This window comes from Eptatretus burgeri, chromosome 8 (assembly GCF_056783735.1).
Source record: "Eptatretus burgeri isolate ZD-2024b chromosome 8, Ebu_testis_v1, whole genome shotgun sequence".
Classification (NCBI taxonomy): Eukaryota; Metazoa; Chordata; class Myxini; order Myxiniformes; family Myxinidae; genus Eptatretus; species Eptatretus burgeri.
In genome coordinates, this window is record NC_140968.1 from 52,612,123 (window position 1) to 52,633,541 (window position 21,419).

General features: G+C 41.8%; 1 protein-coding gene across 3 annotated transcripts in view; it reads right to left on the minus strand.

Annotated features, from left to right (window-relative positions):
* The window catches only part of LOC147021736 (uncharacterized), a 92,988-nt gene extending 72,424 nt beyond the window's left edge, over positions 1-20,564 (minus strand). For 2 of the 3 annotated variants that reach the window (XR_015060911.1, XM_085892030.1), the window contains exons 1-2: positions 20,464-20,564; positions 72-121 (exon numbers count right to left, since the gene is read on the minus strand). Coding sequence is in view for 2 of the 3 variants with exons in the window: in XM_085892030.1 (XP_085748156.1) it covers positions 72-89 (18 nt within the window). In the remaining variant the exon portion in view is untranslated. Of the gene's footprint in view, positions 1-71; positions 4,325-20,463 lie in introns of those variants that run through there. The other variant, XM_085892032.1, reaches the window with a different exon arrangement.
* Positions 20,565-21,419: the final 855 nt, after the last annotated feature.

Genomic DNA, 21,419 nt, shown 5'->3' on the forward strand with positions numbered 1-21,419 from the left:
GCATAGTTTACTCAAACTTGGATATTTTACTCAAACCAACCACATATGTTTGAAAATTAGGTTTCACTTACCTCATTGGATTGTAGCATCACGAGAACTGAAAAACGTATCGCCGATGAACCTGAACGAATGCAGAGACAATGGTACTTACGTTAAGATATGTTCATTAAATAGCACTTCGGTAAACGTGTGCAAAGTGCTGATTAATGAACATTATTATATGGTATTGAAATAGGTAAGCATTAAGTATTTAGATATCCCCTGTATGCTCAACAAACGCTCAAGCGCTAATCACAAGTAATGAGATGGTCGACAGCTTCTTCATTAAGGATAACAAAAGCCTGAACAACAAATGTCTGGGCTGGCAGGATGGCGAGACCCTATATAGGCCTCGACCTTCAGGTACATACTCTCATCTGTAAGCTGCCTCGTCTGCGTTTGAATCCCGACCCAGCTATAAACTGTCATCGTGGTATTTTACAGGCAGGGCGATTCATCAATGTGTATGCCGTCCCTCGGATGGACGTTAAACGGGAACTCCTGGCCAAATTCCAAATTCCTGCCCTAACTTACAGAGGGCATTGCATCAGCAGCACAGCAGCATCCTCAGCTAATGACGCTACCCAACAGACTTGCACTACATATGAAAGAATAAGACGAAGAAGCAAATGTCAATGGAAAATAATAGCAAAGTCAGGGAGCAATAATTGCCACCTTAGCCGACTCAAGGAAACTTCAATGAACCATCCAAGAGGTGTTTTCAATCATAGCTGCAAATCCAAACTAGTATGAAACAATCGATCAACATCAGGATCCTTAAACTCACTTAACACCTGCATGTGCGAGGGCAATGAACTTCACGATTGTGCAGGTGTTTTACGTCCTCGAACCACATGGCTCCTGACGCACGCAGGTATTAGACCTGAAAGATCATCTCATGGTCATGTAAGAGCATCATGATTTCTCTCCTACACATAACCAGGGAAAGGCACGGTCTTTTGACTGCACGAGCGATGCCTCTTTCATGGACATCATTGAGATCAATCTCCAGCTAATCCTGCTGATAGAAAATAAATAAATCTTTGATCTCTTTCCCAAAACCCCAGTGGATAGGTACAACTAGGTTATAAAAAAGAAAAAAAATGTTCGGTGCTGTTGTGATTTGTTTTTCGATAACAGAATCTTTGTGGTGAAGGAGAAAGAGCATGCTGAAAGAGGGGGTCATGGCTTCACTAGTAATGCGTCAAGCTGAGGACCTGGACGAGAACAAGACGGTGACAAATTTATCTGTGCAGCTTCTCATCATGTGGTCGCGATATATCAGGAAGCCCTGTGGCCACAGTCGTAAACATTCCTCCCTCTCTGGATTGGACCAGAGCAGAGCAACATCACGCATGACCAGTTTGTAGATTAAACCATTGAAAGTCTTCAGCAACAACCCGACAGCGAACTTCATTTTATCTCCATGCGCTTTCAATCCCATAATCCAGACACAAAGTTGCACCAGGTAAGAAGCGATTTCACATTTTGCCCTCTGGAGAAGTGCGGTAGAAATTATGATTGATGCAATGACAGCATCTCTTCCAAAACAAAGATCAGAACTGAGATCAAAGTCTGATTCAAATTCAAAATGAGGGAAAATATAAACACCACTGTCATTTCCATAATTTTTCAGTGATTTACCAGACTCGGTGGCGTCATGGTTTGAGGTCCACTCTGAATCTGGGAGGTCGATGGTTCAAACATTTTATCACAAACAGTAGATAGGATTAAATTGGGATTAGATAGGTAACTAGAAGCATTCGAAATAGAGGGGTATAGGGATATTGGCAGGACCTGGAGGTAGCTTTGAGTATAGATGGGTGACTGCGCACATCTGTGCTGAGCGTGATGTCTGTGAGAGGGTCTCGAAAAGGGATAGTGTGTGGTCGGTGTTCCACAGTACATTGTTAACCCTAAAACTGCCTTCCCCAAACCACAAAAAAAAACACTCATATATCTGTATAGCTATCTTCTATACTAATAAATGTGTGTGTGTGTGTGTGTGTGTCCTCCATAACACAAAAACCATAAAACCTAGCAGCCTGAAACTTTGCATGCATACTAAGGGAACTCCAAGGAAGTGCATGAGTGAAATGTGGGTGTTTGAGTTCATTAAAACACCTCTTTGGAAGATAATTAACCAGTAAATTGACGATTTTTTCGTTGAAAATTGATGATTTTAGAAGTTTGACCTTGAGCTGACCTTTGACCTTTCGATCTCAAACATCGTTGTTTTCCCAATGAATTGATGCAATATGCAAATGTTGTTCAAATTTCAAGTCAATCGGATGAAAAATGAGGATTTTAGAAATCCCATACAAGTTGTTGACCTTTTGACCTCAAAAACAATAGGCTTCTTCCTTATGACAAACACTACCATGTGGTGAAGTTTCGTGAAGATCGGTTTAAAATTGTGACCTGTTGGCGACAAACAGACAGACAGAATAACATAATCGACGAACCAATATACTTCAAAAATCTTCGATTTTGCAAGTAACAAACAGACAGAAAGGGGAAAAAACAACCTCCTTCACCTTCGGTGGCGGAGGTAATAACATCAACCACGACGTGTTATAAAAGATCCTTTTTCAAATGTTTCACTTCATTTTGCATTCTCATTGAGACTCACAGTTCTATGTCTTGTTCATTGTAAATGCAATATCATTATGAAATGCAACATGCTTTCTTTTAATTAAACCGTCAGAAAAACTGTGGTTTGCTATGACTAGTTTAAGGAAAAGGAGAGAGCACGGACAGACAACCATCAGTTCGCAACACCAGCGCAGGCCTTGATTGGCCTAATGGTCTCCCTCTTGCATTGAAGTGCCTTGTAGGTGAAATCGTATCAAGTGACATTTTTGTTTTTTGAATTGTTAATCCTTGGGCAACCCTATGTCCCACGCAAATGGGTTATGTACGAGGTCAATGGTGCAGGCGGAATGTACCAAATGCACATCGGTGCCGACATTCGTCCGATCACGCACTCGTATCAGCAAATTCACTCGTATTCCGGCAATTTCGTAAATTTGTTTGAGAACAATTTTATGAAATAGAAACTGGATTTTTGCAAAGCATTTAATTACACTTCGATTGATGTTATTTAATTTGCCTGTAGAGTTAACGATGACATCGCTGAAAACTACAATTTACTGACATTACCTGCAATGATTAATAAGCGTATAATGGCATTCTAGTGATTGTTATTATTATTTTTTCCTACATTTAATCTCTTATTTTCAGAGCTGTATTTTATTCAGATTTCCATAATTACCCCAAAAGGCTGATTTTTTTTTTTGTGACATTGCTTATAAGTTTCATGCCAGAGGCCTATGCACAAACAGAATGTGGGACAAGGACAGGATGACACATCATTGATACTATTAAATAAATAACAAGGACATTATTCAACGTTTCAACACGATATGTGGGATCAAAACCGGGGGTCACAATGGCATCGCGATAAGGTCTGGAGTTTGTCCGCTCTGACCCCGTTCATCCTGAGTGCAAGGATGGGGTTGCAGCCGCAGCAGTGATTGGTTGGATTTTAGAATCTACTGGGTGGATATACTGTATTCCCATCGTACAAGCTAAGAAGTCATATAAACTTATCATAATTTCTGCATAAGGACTAAAAAAAAAAATTGTCTTGATGTTAACAATCTCAGTTGCCCCAGTCTTTTGCTTCATATCATTCTGCCAATTTGACTGTATAATTTTGGTCCACCTTCCACTTCCCCAATGTGGAGAGATTGATGATTAACCACATGACCTATATAACTGGATTTAATTTGCCAAACCACTGAGCACAACAAAGACTGAGCACACAGTAACAATGATCCAGTCGAGGACCTTCTCTTTCAGGAGAAAAGGCCAGGGGTGAGGTTGAAAATGATTCACTATTCCATGCATTGCCTCCCTGTTTTCGTTTTTCATTTCCTTCTTTATTTGGACCTTAACCGTTGGTGTGTAATGACGGCCAACCAAGCAGGGGACTAATGGAGTTAGGGCAAAGCCGAATGGGACTGCGTTATCATTTGTCAGTCCTATGAGACGGCGACACCAACTATTGACAGACGGAACGAAAGTCAGTGAAATTGCCTGGCATTGTCACCGCATGTTAACAGGACGACTCACACAAGCAAATGCCATATTATAAAGGATACGCATGCCTGTTGGTGGAATTTGCAAAATTTTCAAACACATTTTTTTCTTCCAGTGATCATCAACAGATTTTCCATCAAACACGTTTGAATGCACATCAGATGAATGTGTGAGTTTACAACTTTTGGCTTCAAGCATTGGATGTCTCATGTCGGGCCACACTCCAGCTGGCCCAGATTGGTTTTCACAGTGCTAACTGGCCGGAAGAGGCAAGCAATGCGGGAATTTGTTTACAATTTGCTCTCTGATGAGTGCAATCAGAGAGTGTATGGAAATTGCTTTTGGCAATGCAACTAAATAATCGAAACCTTCAGAACTTCTAGACTGCAAACGTCTCGACCGACAGGGTTGACTCGGATGACGTGAAAATGTGACTTTCGCAATCTTCCTTTTGTGTGTTTATTATTCTATTTATTTATTTATTTTGCTTGGCATTTGTATATGCATGAATTATACACGAAAACTCTGAAACATTCATATCGTACTGAAAGATGTAGGTAGGAAACACCCTCAATTGGTTATGGTCATGTCTAGTTATCCAGTTCTGTCAAGTCGTGGCAACTTCTAGTGACATTCGTGATCAGATTTCTCCAAACATCCTTATCCTGCACTGCTTCCCGAAGCTCTGGAAGAGACATCTTGGTTGCAGCCTTTACTCTATCCTTTCAGCACATGCAAGGTCTGCCTCTTCCTCTTTTCCCCTCAACCGTACCCAGCATGGTAGATTTCTCCAGACTTAAAGTTTTCTGCACGCATGATATATCCAAAGTATGACAGTTTCTATTTTGGCATCAGCACTTCGAATCTACATGGCCATCTAATTTATTCAATCGCCGATTTGATTGTACTTCTTGCAGTCCATGGAATTTTTTCACATTCGCCTCCAACACCACGTTTCATAACTGTCAATCTCGTTTCTTTCTTTCTTCTTCAGTGTCCATGAGTCACATCTATACATTCCAATTGGAAATACCAGAGCATTCATCAGCCTCATGGTTTGCATCGTCACGTTTTTGTCTTTCCAGATCTTTGTCGATCCTTACATTGCTGTTCTCCCCAACTCACGTGTATTAATTACTTGTCCACATTCTCCATTTGTTTTAATCTTAGAGCTCAGGAGGAAGAAACTCAGATACAAAATGTAAACTGTTCAGCCTGGCAGAGGAATGCGCTCGACTGAGTGATGTTCTCGTTCAGACATGTTTTCAAGGTCATATCTGGTCAGAATTTTCAATTTTTTTTTCACCTTTCTCAATTTGACTCATAATTTTGCCATAAGGAGTTCATTATCTGTCCTCCAGTCTGTACCTGGCAGATTGAGTGGCACTTCTCCATCTTCTGTTGATTATCATATAATCAGTCTGATTTGTATGTTGCCCATCATGTGAAGTCCATGTGTACAGTTTATGCTTGGGATGTTTGAACCATGTGTTTGTAATTACGAGCTCATTCTCCACACACAACTCAAGCATTTGCTCCCCTGGCTCATTTTGGATACCAAGTCCATGCTTTCATGCAATCCCTGGTGCTCCTGCTTCTCCAATATTTGCATTCCAGTCTCCCATAATAACTAAAACATCTCATTTAGGTACCTGCTGCAGGAGTTCCTGCAACTTTCCATAAAACTCCTCCACATTTTCTTCATACGCTGCAGAAGTTGGAGCATACATTTCAATGATGGTGGTGTTCACTGGATGTCCTTTCAACCTCACTGATATTAATCTATCATTGACTGGGTTGTATCCCAGGAAAGACCCAGCCATCTACTTATTGCAAATCACTGCCACTCCACTTAGTTTTCAGGTTTTGTGATCGTCAGTTTGAAACTGCCCCAAACCAGTCCATCTAAGTTCACTTGTACCCAAAATTACAGTTCTTGTCCTCTCCATCTCTCTCTTTATAACATCTGCTTTTCCCTGATTCATTGAAATTACATTCCAGGTCCTATTTTGCGAATATTTGAGAAGCTCAGAGTTCAGCTTTCAGTTCTGGCAAACTCAGCGACTGGATTTCCTTGCGGGTTTGATCCAGTCTCTTCATAACGGCCAGTCCAACTCATCAAAACACTTTGCGCTTCCCAGTAGCCATTTGAGTGCTTTCAAACTTGGGTGGCTCATCATCCGGAAGAATAGATTTGTCTCTTAGATTTCTGATTATGATTGTTTTCTTGGTATGTGCAGAAGTGGTTTGCCATTGCCTTCTTCCGGGCAGTGTCCCTACAAGACGGGTGATCCTATCCCTTGCTCTTTATTAGAGGATCCACTGCCTAGCATGTTGTCATTACTGGTAATATGTGCCAGCTGCTTGCATGGCCATCCACAACCTGCTCCCATGGCTTCACGTAACTCTGATTGGAAGGCTAAAATGGTGTAGTACACGTTGCCCAAGAGTGACTCATGGATTAAAAAAAAATTGCTACCTTTACCGCATTAAACTCTTAGCCTCAAGTTTCAAAACCTGAACTGCAAGGCATCGGCGGATTTGGATTCAGAGTTTCCTCCACCTAGATGAGCTGCCTACCACAGCTAACGAGCTCCGTCTGCCCAAAGCAACTGGTTTTAAGGCACCAGTGATTTTCTTTTCACCTCGATGTCCGTCAGTCATGCCTTATCGAGGAGTGTCAGGTGACCATCGCGTGATACATGAATACCAAAATCTACCAAACTGATGCTTGCCGGTAATGTTTAACAGGTCTCATCATAGCTGATCAATTAACCACGAGCTTTTCATTGGCTGAAAAACTACAACCTGCTGCTGATGTATTTATCATCGGGGATGTTGCCCGAAAGGACAGCTGAGTGTTCCAGTAGTGAGGCGCTATTGCCACTCTGATAGATTATTCCATTTGTGCTTCAAAATGACATAACAATCAGCATTAAATTGGCCTCCCTTCCAGCCTTATGCTCTTCTGCAGTAATTATCCCAGAGGCTCGGGGAAACGTTTCTTGTCAAAAGCATTATGTGTTGTTGTTTGTCATGTTTTGGGTTTTCTTGCATTTCATGTGATTTTTGCTTGAGGTTGTCTTCGATTTCACATATTTGAAAGTGTCTGTGTACACCGGGTCTTTATGAAGCCATACATTTTCATTTGTAAGAGTTTGACTTCATTAGAAAAACAACTTAACATTGACCCTGAACTCAGCATACAGCAGCTCTTGTACCTTGTGAATAAATGAATTCAATAAACAAGGTTGGAAAATTTGATTTGGAAAAATTCCATGTCAAAAGCAATATGTCTCCCTCGGCAATAATACAGCAGCTCCCCAAAGTAATTCTCCATATATTGGTCGAACAAACAACATGTCGCATTGCGAACCCTTATTGGTATATTGCCAATAAATATGCTGAGGTGTACAAACATAGCAAAGCATTAGCAAATATTATAACAATGATTTCACAATTGATTGCAGGAAGAGTGAAGATTGAATGTTATTTCATTGGTTTGACACCGCATTAATCTGAGTTTATCACATATCCACTTTCATAGTTTATCACGAGAGACGAGACAAAGGTTAATTATATCAAGTCTCTTGTTTTTTTTTACATGTTGTGGGTTGTTAATCTTGACTAAATAATATAATTCTACTTTGTCAAGTGAAGTTTTGTTCAAATGTAAATCTTTGTCACAGTAACCGAGATACATATTTGAAATAGCTCTTTGGATTATATGGAAGAACTATTCATTTCATTAGATGTGTTCTGCAGAGGTGTAGTTTTGGAATCAGTCACGTGATGGCAACAGCTACATACAGTCATCATTGCAGCTTAATGTTACTTGTTGAATACCCTTTACTCTACAGGATGAGTCATAAGTCCCAGGACACGGTTTTAGCTGCTTATACAATATTTCTTTATACCATCTATTTATAGTTTTTTTTTTTTCTTCAGATAATGCAATTAATAGACGAGAAGGGCACTCAGTAGAACGCATACCTCCACCACGTAATGCCTGATCCATGAGAACGTATTGGGCCCATTAGATTTTTTTTTAATATCATGCCATACAGTACCATATCGCTTTTGGCCCGATGGTGAAGAATCACTTTAAAAAATAAATAATTATTGCATCCAGATCCGGATTGGGATCTTCACCAAAATAGAATCAATTCATTCTTTCCACACACCCAACATGTCCACCAAGTTTCATCCGAATCCGTCTACAACTTTTTGAGATATCGTGCTATATATTAGTTTACCCCTATCTCTCAATGGTGAAGAATCCCTTTTTAAAATTCTAGGAGTCGGATCTGAAGCTAGATCTTCACCAAAATCTAAACACTTCATCCATGTCACACACCGAACCTGTACACAAAATTTCATCCAGATCCGTCCACAACTTTTTTGAGATATCCTGCATACAAACAGACAAACAAACAAACAAGCAGTCATAGACTGGTACTTACGAAATCATCAACTTTACCTCTGACCTTGTCCAATAAAAGCTGTCTCTAGAGAAGGCAGCGATGCAAACCAGAAGTTTCTACGACGATTCTGTACCAAGCCATCAAAAATCGTAACGTCAACCGAAGCAAAAATCTCCATTTCTCAATGCAATTATTTAATATTATTTTATCAAAGGCACAAAACCGTAATATTCGGCCATCCACCAACAATCTTTACATAATCCGACGGCTTAGCGAGTCAGGCATGCGACGATAACCTTTACCCAGCAGGCACACGACGTTAGTATGAAAGATTCACGACGTCGGGAATCGGCCGCTTGGTTGTACAACCAGATCACGACGGTACAGCTGCAGCGTGATGATCTAAAACTTCTTTTTCTGCCTCATGTGTTTATAGGGTGAGCGATTTTCCACCTCGTGCCATGTGTGGTTGTATTTGCCTTTGACTGGAGGAGACATCTGATTGGCTAATTCCTATTTCCGCATCACGAGCCGCCATTTGTAAAGTTCGGTTAAACTTGTAAACTTTCCCCTGTTTCTGAGTGTGGCAGAGACAATCCACTTTAATCTGCAGAAGACTTCTGCTTTTTTAGTTAAAATTATCTTCCGCTGTGATCATTTTTGGTAAGTATAATATTATAAATCGATTTTATGTGTCTTAGCTTTTGTTTTTGGACGTTTTTAAGATCACAGAATCCATGATGTTATGTTACTGTTACTGGTGGGTTGGAAACTATATATAGTTCCATTCGATGGAAACTCTCCCGAGCCCTTCGGGCCACTCGATCGTGGTTCGAGCTTGGACTCGGGAGTGGCATCTGACGATCAAATCCTCCGGCACCCGATTTCATCATCTGTTTATCACGTTTAGCTGTCGCTGACATGGCCCTGATATGGCCCTCCCCTGATATGGCCCTGATCGTGTGGAGAAATCGACGGTAAATAATGAATTCATTTTTCTGCGGGCCTGGTGAAAAAAAAAAACCAATGTCACCCGCAGGGTGACCCATATCTTGCCAAAAGGTGACCACGTGTGACTTCTTTAAGGTCACACTAAGGTGAACAGAGCTGCTATCCACCAGGAGCGACTCCTTGAGGAATATCTGCCTACGAGAGATTCCGATGAGAATCGTTCTACAGAGTAACCATGAAAAATATGCTTTTGCCTCATCACCAAATGACGTCATAATGTCTCAAGCTTGACATATCTAGAAAGCACTCATCGAGGTGTTCAATTTGAGGTACTACACGATATGGTTCCTAAAACTTGAAAATTTGACCTTGGGATCAAATATGTTTGACCTTCGGCGCTAACCATGAAGGTCAAGGCCAATCGCCACCAAAAATTAATCAGCTGAGTGCCAGACCATGAACTATATTCCCATGAAGTTTGAAGACGATCTGATCAAAATTACTCAAAAAATAAGGGTTTCGTCGACTCCCCTGATTTGTGCCAAAGTGACCTCGACCTTTGACCTTGACCTTCAAAATTTTATGCGCTGAAAGGGACCTCTATAGGCCTCTGATATGCGAAGTTACAAAAATTTCCAATGATAACTGTGCTCTGCAGAGTGATTTATACATGATTACAGACCAAAAAATAAAAAAACAAAAAAAAAAAACATGAAGGTCAAGGCCAATCGCCACCAAAAATTAATCAGCTGAACGCCAGACCATGAACTATATTCCCATAAGTTTTAAGACGATCCGATCAAAATTACTCAAAAAATAAGGGTTTCGTCGACTCCCCTGATTTGCGACAAAGTGACCTTGACCTTTGACCTTGACCTTCAAAATTTTGTGCGCTGAAAGGGACCTCGATAGGCCTCTGATATGCGAAGTTACAAAACTTTCCAATGATAACTGTGCTCTGCAGAATTTTTTATACGTGCTTACATACAAAAAAAAAAAACATACAAGCTGACTAACATATCTTGCAAAAACTTCATTTTGGCAAGATAAAAAAAAACTCAAACCGCGAGCCACAAACAACAACTACACAGGCCGTTCCTTCGTTCTCGCGTGCCTGTACGTGCATGCCCTCTGCAGTGTGATGCCATTTTCTGGGGGGAAAAAAAGTACCAAAACAGCAAGAAAAAACATCTAAAAAGGTACCCAAAAAAACACCCGTTGTTTAAATTTTGTCTCCTACTTGCTTATTTTCGATTGTAAGTTATTGCGTGTTTAAAATTTACTTCTTGGTTCGGAGCATACCAGCTTACTCTGATGTTACCGAAAAGTATGCACCGTCTAAAATGAAAACGATCATAACTTGAGGCATTGTGTTTATCTATAAATGCGCATAATAAATCGAGAAATTATTAGAATACACGAAGTCATCACTATCCGGAAGTCCGTATGTTCTAACCCGTAATGGAGAACGCGGCTGAGGTTCTCTTCCCCATCGGCCATGCCTACGCAGGAACGTGTCCTGTCATTAGTTGGTAAATAAATGGCCATATCTTGGGAAGCACTTGTCCGATTAATATTGTTGCGGATTTTGAAAGCTATCGCACTCAACATTCAGGTTCCTATAGATTAGTTATATCGGTAAGTATATGTTGTATAGATAGCTCCCATCCCTGGTCTAATGGGTAAATCAAATGTGAATGCGCTACGATTGTATTAGAGTTTCAACAATGCCACAATGGCGCCATTCTGGAACTGGAATGTTCAACATGGAACTGGCGATGCTGCATTCTTCAGGCGCGCACGTGGGTGGAGTCCAACACAGACATGCTGTCCCTCCGTGGCCAATCGGCAGGGAGCCGGCATCTTCCACGCTCCACCTCCGACCCAGCACCGTCGCCATTAAATACGCGGTCTGAGGTGAAGCCGTAGGCGGAGCCACAAACGCCCCCCACTGTAGACTCTGCCCAAGGGATGGAGTTCCCCGCCCACCTGTCCAATCGGGAGCGGACGAGGAGTCACTTGGGGCCTTCCGTCCAATGGGAGGGCGAGTGGAGAAGAGAGAAGCGTTCGTTGAGCGGGAGGGGGCCGATATATGGTGTGTCCTGAGGAGATTATCGGGGTTGGCTCTCTTGGAGTTGTTCTGGTTTCTTTCCTGCTTCTCTTCTCCCGCTTCTTCTCTGCCTGGCTCATCACCTTGGCTTCTCCTGCAACGACCTCGTCCCGGCTCCAGAGCTTCGTGTCGTCGCCTTCCGCCTGGCTGGAACGGCGACACCAGTCCCAAGACCAGGGGACGTCCAGCCGTGCGCTCGTGGCCAGGTAGCCAGCCACGCCTGGCTCACAGCCGGTCTGTCCTCGGCTGGAGAGTCGCAATAAAGGCCGTTGAGGTCCACTTCTGTCTGAGTGTGCGTGTTTCTGTTTGTGGTGCCAGACAAGTAGTGAATTGTACAAGTGTTTTGCCTGTACATACGTGCATTGCCTGATATTCGGGATAAATCTTCTCTTGCGTGCTCCCCTAGTCCCCCATCATTGATAAATAAATACCCAATTGTTTGAATGTACTCAGCTCGTCGTGTCATTTCTCTATTGACTGCGTGTGGGAAAGTGAGCAATCATTGCCGCTATAACGGAGAAACAGTATGTTCGGGCCGGCGGAATTCGGCGATTAAAAAACCGCTTGGCATCGCACACGGAATGGGCTCGCTTAAGCGGCTCGCTTCCCTACGAGTTCCATCGAGGGTGAAATACCCCGGTTGCTGGATCACGTGGGTACTTAGGTAAATTGAAGTTGGCAATCGACCCTACCCCACGTGGTCTCCCCATTGGCGTATTTTGGTCCAAAATAATCAGGATCCGCAGACCTCAGACTTCTCCGGGCCGGCGATCTGTAATTCTGGGCGATCGAGCCGAGACGGCCCCACTGCTCCATCGGGGGTCGTGCTCGTGGCGACGCGCCGGCGAAACCACAACAATATAAAACCTTGGAAAGGCACATACTCAGGTCCCCAGAAATATATCTGGCAAGTTTCAATTAGATCGGACCAGTGGTTGTCAAGAAACAGTGGTCACACACACACACACACACACACACACACACACACACACACACACACACACACACACACACACACACACACACACACACACACACACACACACACACACACACACACACACACACTGCTGGAATTATAGATAGATGAATACACACATAGATATATATATATTTGGTCTCATTGATTTGCCTGATTGTAATTCAGTTTTATATAATTTTATGCACTGTTCATATCATGTCAAGTACCATCTGTTTAAGTCTTTATGCATCTCATTATATTGATGCCCGCTGTAGGACATAACAAGTATATATATATATATATATCATGGAGAAATTCTATGAGAAAGGTGTTTGACTTCCCAAGTGGGACCCATATTGTACTTTTTTTTAACCAGTCATTGCTGAATTTCTACCTATTGAATGTCAACTATTATGTCGTATAGCAAAATTTATATGTGGTTCTTCGTATTCTCATAATTCTTACCTGAGGTTGCTTAATTATGAATCTTGTAACAATGGGCAGTATGTCATCAGTAGCTAAAACTTTTAATTACATTTTTATAAATGCAAGTTATCAGTCAATACCTTTTATGCTCCTAATGCCCATAATGTATGCAAGCAAAGAATTATCATCAGTTTTACTTACTATCTCTATCTCTCTCGAGTGCAGCCTGTGGCTGCTGGTTGCATCATTGGTTGGGACGTGGCTATACCGCTGATGCAGTGTCCCCCTTACCAGTACACTGGTACTCATTTTGCCGACCTCGGAAGGATGACAGGCTGAGTCAACCTCCTGGTGTATTTTAATTCAGCAGCCAACGGGGCTTGAACTCAGGACCCTAGGATTCCAAGCCGCCATCCTAACCAGTAAGCCAACACCAGACTTGAGTTTTACTTACACTGCATGATGATGTTATTGTACTTAAAGGTGCCTTTGTGCAGTCAATTATATTTGAGAGAGAAGCTCCACAGTTCCTCCCTGGAGCAAAACTTTCTGAATTTGAATTGTTAACTGTTATGTGCTTTGCACAAAGTGAATTTCTCAAAAAGGTATTTATGACTTTTACCCATGTGGTATTTTTTTTATATGTTTCTCAATTGCAATGGTATCTACTTTTATGTATTGTATGTTTATATTTGAGTGTGCTTTTTTGGTATGGATAAAGATATTATTATTGTTAATACTGCTTGTATATTTTTGCCACAATCATGCTCTGCGTGATACGTGATAATAAATGATTACGAATTACAGTTGTTTTCAAGTTGTGGTCATTATGTGTTACTGTGTGCGTGTGTATTCATACAAAGAAAAAATATAAATCTAACATCATTAAGTATGAAAACACAATTTTGAATGCATCTCACATAAATAATTCCAAAGCACAAAAAAATTAATTTGTTGGGTGTTTTCATTCTTAATTTCACAAGAAAATAAAATAACTTCATTCTGCATAAAAGTACATGTAAATATTTTCACAATGTAAACTTAGGCTGGGTTTCCAACATACAATATTACAATTAACTATGCTGCAAATTCTTAATAATCAAGGACGTGGATGGCTGGCAGAGCGTGTTGCTGTTACTCGTTATTATTACACTAGTACGTGTCCGTACGTGCAAAAAAAAAAAACTTTCAAACAACCACACAGGCCATTCCTTCGCTCTCGTAAATGATGACTGGATGGGACATTGTGTTTATCCATAAATGCGCATAAGAAATCGAGAAATTATGAGAATACAGTAAGTCATCACTATCCGGAAGTCCGTACGTTGTAACCCGTAATGGGTAACGCGGCTGAGGATCTCTTCTCCATCGGCCACGCCTACGCAGTTGGTTTGGTAAATAAATGGCCATAACTTGGGAAGCACTTGTCCGATTAATATCAAACCTTAAAAAGGCACACACTCATGTCCCCAGCAATATAGCTGGCAATTTTCAATTAGATCGGACCAGTGGTTGTCGAGAAACAACCTACGCACGCACACACACACACACACACACACACACACACACACACACACACACACACACACACACACACACACACACACACACACACACACACACACACACACACACACACACACACACTGCTGGAATTATAGATAGATGAGGGCTTGTTCCTGCCCGCACCTCCACGCCGATCAGGGGCATATTTCAAAAGTTGTGATATGGCAGTGTCCATAGCCGCCTCCGTTGCTGTTGGCTGACTGGCCATGGTACTGTCTGAAAAATAATAAGAATTTCCACTTCGTATGTATTTGGCTTTATGATCATCAAATAAGACTTGCAATGTGAATTACGCTCAAGTCATGCACATTATAAACTGTCATTTAGCAGAGTTCATTACCTCTGGCAACTTTATAAAAATTCAGGTTCCGGAAAGGTCTCTTCCCATTCTTTACACACAAATTGTATGTGGACATCACAGCATTGGACATCACCCTTATTTTAGAAAATAAAAACAATTTAGCACACCAGTGTTCGAAGCAGCTTGTAACAAGTTTTAAGTTCCACTGCCCTTAAAAAGCCTCAATTAATATTATTCTTAATAACATAAAGTTATTTTCACGTCTTTTGATAACCATTTTACCAAAGGAAAACAATTGTGCACCGAAAAACTTGAACAATACCCTTCTGGTGACAAACTACCACTATGAAGGAAGGCTTCATTGTTACAAGCGGCAGTTTGTCGGCGGCCAAAGGGTTAATTTTTTTTTACGACAAAACCACATTTTTCGGCAAACAATAACTGACAATTGTTTTCCTTTTGCCTTTGGTTTGGCCAAACTCGTTAAAAGAGGACATAAAAACTATATTATTTAAAAAAATAATATTAATTGAGGTTTTTTTCAGGGCAGTGGAACTTGAAATTTGTTACATTGCGGTACAATGCGGTAATTCGTCGGACCCGAACGGCCGAAGCATTATCCACACCAGAAAAATATTTTAAAAGGTTCTGAACCAATTAAACTTGTCCAAAGTAATTTTTACAGTCCCCTTTATTTGCCACAGACCGGTGTTCTTTTTCACCAGGCCCGTGGAAAAATGAATCGATTAATTATTTACCGTCGATTTCTCCACACGATCAGGGCCATATCACTGACAGCTAAACGTGATAAACGAATGATGAAATCGGGTGCTGGAGGATTCGATCGTCAGATGCACGTTCGAGTCCAACGCTCGAACCACTCTCGTGGCCCGAAGGGCCCAGGAGAGTTCTCATTGAATGCAACGATATAGATTCCAGCACACCGGTAACAGGAACACATCATGGATTCTGTGATCTTTAAAACGTCCAAAAACAAAAGCTAAGACGTAAAATCGTTTTATAATATTATACTTACCAAAAATGATCACGGCGGAAGATAATTTTAACTATAAAAGCGGAAGTCTTCTGCAGATTAAAGCAGATTGTGTGCCACACTCAGAAACAGCTGAAAGTTCACAAGTTTAACCAAACCTTGCAAATGGCGGCTCGTGATGCGGAAATAGCAATTCAACAATCAGATCTCTCCTCCAGTGAAAGGCAGACACAACCACACATGGCACGAGGTGGCAAAGTGCTCACCCTGGAAACACATGACGCAGAAAAAAAAGTTTTGGATAATCGCGCTGCGGCTCTACCACGTCGTGATCTGGTTGTACAACCAAGCGGCCGATTCCCGACGTCGTGAATCTTTCATACTGATGTCGTGTGCCTGCTGGGAATTGACTGCACAAAGGCACCTTTAAGTACAACAACATCATCATGCAGTGTTAGTAAAACTCAAGCCTGGTGTTGGCTTAGTGGTTAGGGTGGTGGCTTGGAATCCTAGGGTCCTGAGTTCAAGCCCTGTTGGCTGCTGAATTAAAATACACCAGGAGGTTGACTCAGCCTGTCATCCTTCCGAGCTCGGCAAAATGAGTACCAGTGCACTGGTAAGGGGGACACTGCATCAGCGGCACAGCCACGTCCCAACCAATGATGCAACCAGCAGCCACAGGCTGCACTCGATAGAGAGAGAGAGAGAGAGAGAGAGAGAGAGAGAGAGAGAGAGAGAGAGAGAGAGAGAGAGAGAGAGAGAGAGAGAGAGAGAGAGAGAGAGAGAGAGTGAGTAAAACTGCTGATAATTCTATCCTTGCATACATTATGGGCATTATGAGTATAAAAGGTATTGACAGATAACTTGCATTTATATAAAATGTAATTAAAAGTTTTAGCTACTGAAGACATACAGGATGACATACGTTGTTACAGGATTCATAATTAAGCAACCTCAGGTAAGAATTATGAGAAGACGAAGAACCACATATAAATTTTGCTATACGACATAATAGTTGACATTTAATAGGTAGAAATTCAGCAATGACAGGTAAAAGAGTACAATATGGGTCCCACTTGGGAAGTCAAACACCTTTCTGATATAATTTCTCCATGATATATGTAAAACTTAGAAATATTTTTACTTGTTATGTCCCACAGCGGGCATCAATAGAATGAGGTGCAAAAAGACTGAAACAGATGATATTGTGACGTCCATGGGACTTGAACAGTCCCGCCAACGTAGAATGAGCCGAAACGATGGAGGCGGTTTATTTATTTAGAACCCAAACATGGCGGTTCTAATCGCTCTACCGCAAACGGGACGAGGAAGGTGGCACGAGTCACTTTTCAATGAGTTGATGATGTTTATTCGTTTTTACTATTGACCAGAAATAACAAGACTCGGCAAGAAGAGGGATCCGGGGCGATTCGACGGGATGGTGTGGGATCGGGCGTGGGGAAAAAACACAGACAATTCCAATGAATGTACAGTTCTCAATCCCTCTAAGGCGCCAAGCACACACACACACGCACGCACGCACGCACACACACACACACACACACACACACACACACACACACACACACACACACACACACACACACACACACACACACACACACACACACACACACACACACACACACACACACACACACACACACACACACACACACACACAACGTAGCTATTTCTGGTGGTCAGGCTGGACCGTGGTGTGGACGCAACTGTCCCTGGATCGGCGTCGGATGAGCCGGCCTTGCTCTCGTCAGGGGGACAGGAGAAACCGCGGTGCTGTCGACCTCCTGGTCCTGGCCCATGTCCGCCCACAGCCGCCAGGGAACCAGCTCCGGCGCCAAGCCGTGAGCAGGAGAGGGGGGCAGGTCCGCCCGCCGCCCGACCCCGCACTCCGAGTCAGCAGAACCCCAGAGCCAACCAAAGCGAGGCACGAGGCTCGGCAAGGCTCCCAGACACGATCAAGAACACGATCGTTCTGGTTGTAATCTTCTTCCTCTTCCTTTTCGATCCCGAACAGAACCTTTTTATCCTTCGTCCTCGTCACTCCCAATCGAGCCGTTTATTGGCCCACCGCCATCGCCTTCCGCCAATCATGATCACGGGGCGGAGCCATCCGCTGCACTGTCCTGTGACGTCACGGCCAGCCTCCAGAGAATACCAAAAAGGGGTTTACGCAGACACACTTACCCTATCCCGTGTCCCTATCTAATTACGTGACATTTATCATTTCCCCCCTGAAGAAATGAACATTTACTAGACAACTTATCACCACTGAATTGCTACTTATTACATCGAGATCCTGGTAAACTCGAACAGCATGGCATACCTAATTAAACATCCTAATTACCCTTTGAATGCATACCCCCTCCCCCTCAAACGTAACAATATGAACAGTGCATTAAATAATATAAAACTTAATTACAATCAGGCAAATCAATGAGACCAAATCTATATATATATATATATATATATATATATATATATATATATATATATATATATATATATATATATATATATATATATATATATATATATATATATATATATATATATATATATATGTGTGTGTGTGTGTGTGTGTGTGTGTGTGTATTCATACAAAGAAAAAAACATAGATCCAACATCATGAAGTATGAAAACACAATTTTGAATGCATCTCACATAAATAATTCCAAAGCACAAAAAAAATTTAATTTGTTGGGTGTTTTCAATCTTAATTTCACAAGAAAATAAAATAACTTCATTCTGCATAAAAGTACATGTAAATATTTTCACAATGTAAACTTAGGCTGGGTTTCCAACATACAACATTACAATTAACTATGCTGCAAATTCTTAATAATCAAGGACGTGGACGGCTGGCATAGCGTGTTGCTGGTACTCGTTATTGTTACACTAGTATGTGCCCGGCCATACGTGCAAAAAAAAAAAAAACTTTCAAACAACCACACAAGCCGTTCCTTTGCTCTCATAAACGATGACTGGATTGGGGCATTGTGTTTATCTATAAATGCGCATAAGAAATCGAGAAATTATGAGAATACAGTAAGTCATCACTATCCGGAAGTCCGTACATTGTAACCCGTAATGGGGAACGCGGCTGAGGATCTCTTCCCCATCGGCCACGCCGACGCAGTTGGTTTGGTAAATAAATGGCCGTAACTTGGGAATTTCTTGTCCGATTAATATCAAGCCTTGAAAAGGCACACACCCAGGTCCCCAGCAATATAGCTGGCAAGTTTCAATTAGATCGGACCAGTAGTTGTCGAGAAACAGCGGCCACAGACAGACACACAGACACACACACATTGCTGGAATTATAGATAGATGAGGGCTTGTTCCTGCCCACACCTCTCTGCTGATTCAGGGCATATTTCAAATGTTGTGATATGGCAGTGTCCACATCTGCCTCTGTTGCTGTTGGCTGACTGGTCATGGTACTGTCTGAAAAATAATAAGAATTTCCACTTCGTATATATTTGGCTTTATGATCATCAAACAAGACTTGCAATGTGAATTACGCTCAAGTCATGCACATTATAAACTGTCATTTAGCAGAGTTCATTTCCTCTGACAACTTTATAAAAATTCACGTTCTGGAAAGGTCTCTTCCCATTCTTTCCACACAAATTGTATGTGGACATTACAGCATTGGACATCACCCTTATTTTAGAAAACAACAACAATTTAGTACACCAGTGTTCGAAGCAGCTTGTAACAAGTTTTAAGTTCCACTGCCCTTAAAAAGCCTCAATTAATATTATTCTTTATTACATAAAGTTATTTTCATGTCTTTTGATAATCATTTTACCAAAGGAAAACAATTGTACACCGAAAAACTTGAACAACTCCCCAAGTGACAAACTACCGCAATGAAGACTTCATTGTTACAAGGGGCAGTTTGTCGGCGGCCAAAGGGTTAAAAAAATTTTTATAACAAAACCACTTTTTTCGGCGAAGAATAACTGACAATTGTTTTCCTTTTGCCTTTGGTTCGGCCTAACTCGTTAAAAGAGGACAAAAAATAATACATTATAAAAAAATAATATTAATTGAGGCTTTTTTAATTAAGGGCAGGGAAACTTTAAATTTGTTACATTGTAGTACAATGCGGTAATTCGTCGGACCCGAACGGCCGAAGCATTATCCACACCAGAAAAACTTTTTAAAAGGTTCTGAACAAATTAAACTTGTCCAAAGTAATTTTGACAATTTCCCTTTATTTGCCACAGAGCGGTGTTTTTTTTCACCAGACCCGCGGAAAAACGAATTGACTAATTACCGTAAATTTCTCCACACGATCAGGGCCATATCAGCGACAGCTAAACGTGATAAACGAACGATGAAATCGGGTGTTGGAGGATTCGATCGTCAGATGCCATTCCCGAGTCCAACGCTCGAACCACGATCGAGGGCCCCGAAGGGCCCGGGAGAGTTTACATTGAATGCAACGATATAGATTCCATCACAACAGTAACAGGAACACATGATGGATTCTGTGATCTTTCAAACGTCCAAAAACAAAAGCTAAGACATAAAATCGATTTATAATATTATACTTACCAAAAATGATCACGGCGGAAGATAATTTTAACTATAAAAGCAGATTGTCTCTGCCACACTCAGAAACAGCTAAAACTTCACAAGTTTAACCAAACCTTGCAAATGGCGGCTCGTGATGCGGAAATAGCAATGAGCCAATCAGATCTCTCCTCCGGTGAAAGGCAAACACAACCACACACGTCACGAGGTGGAAAGCGATCACCATGGCAACACACGAGGCAGAAAAAACCGTTTTTGATAATCGCGCTGCGCACTGCGGCTGTACCGCGTCGTGATCTGGTTGTACAACCAAGCGGCCGATTCCCGACGTCGTGAATCTTTCATACTTGTGGTGGAGTCTGCGGGCCTACGGGGAAGGGCATGGTGGTGTGGGAGTGGTCGGAGTGGTCATCGTATCTGCAAGGGATATAAGGTGTGCGCGCCGCCTGAGGCGTCGTAGTAATGCTGGAGTCGTCCGGCTCGTGAGTGTGCTAATACGCAATAAAGGAGAGCCACGGGCAGAGTACGCCCGCGCTCGTGCTTGTGCACCACAGCCCGGCTCGACTGTTCCTCCGCATCGTGTCTGCCTGCTAAGCATCTTCTATTCAGTACATTACAATACTGACATCATGTGTCTGCTGGGAAGTATGTATGCAGCCGTCGTACCACCCACCCGCCCCTGAACGCAGGCCGTACACGGGCTTTAAAGCACCCACCACCCTCATACATCGCCAATCGCTTGCAAAGCCAGCAGTTCCTTATGAACCGATGTTTGTAAGCCATGACGATACAGTCCCTAGCGGTGTAATTTACCTTTTTCTTTTAATATCACAGCACACGTCATTTATGAAAATAAAAGTACAAATTGACATTCAAGACAATATTCATGTCATAAATGAAAGTAAGTGTGCATTTAAACTTGTGTTCCATTGTTTTAGTTAAATCTGACAAAAGCTTCAAATGTAATATTTGTCTCG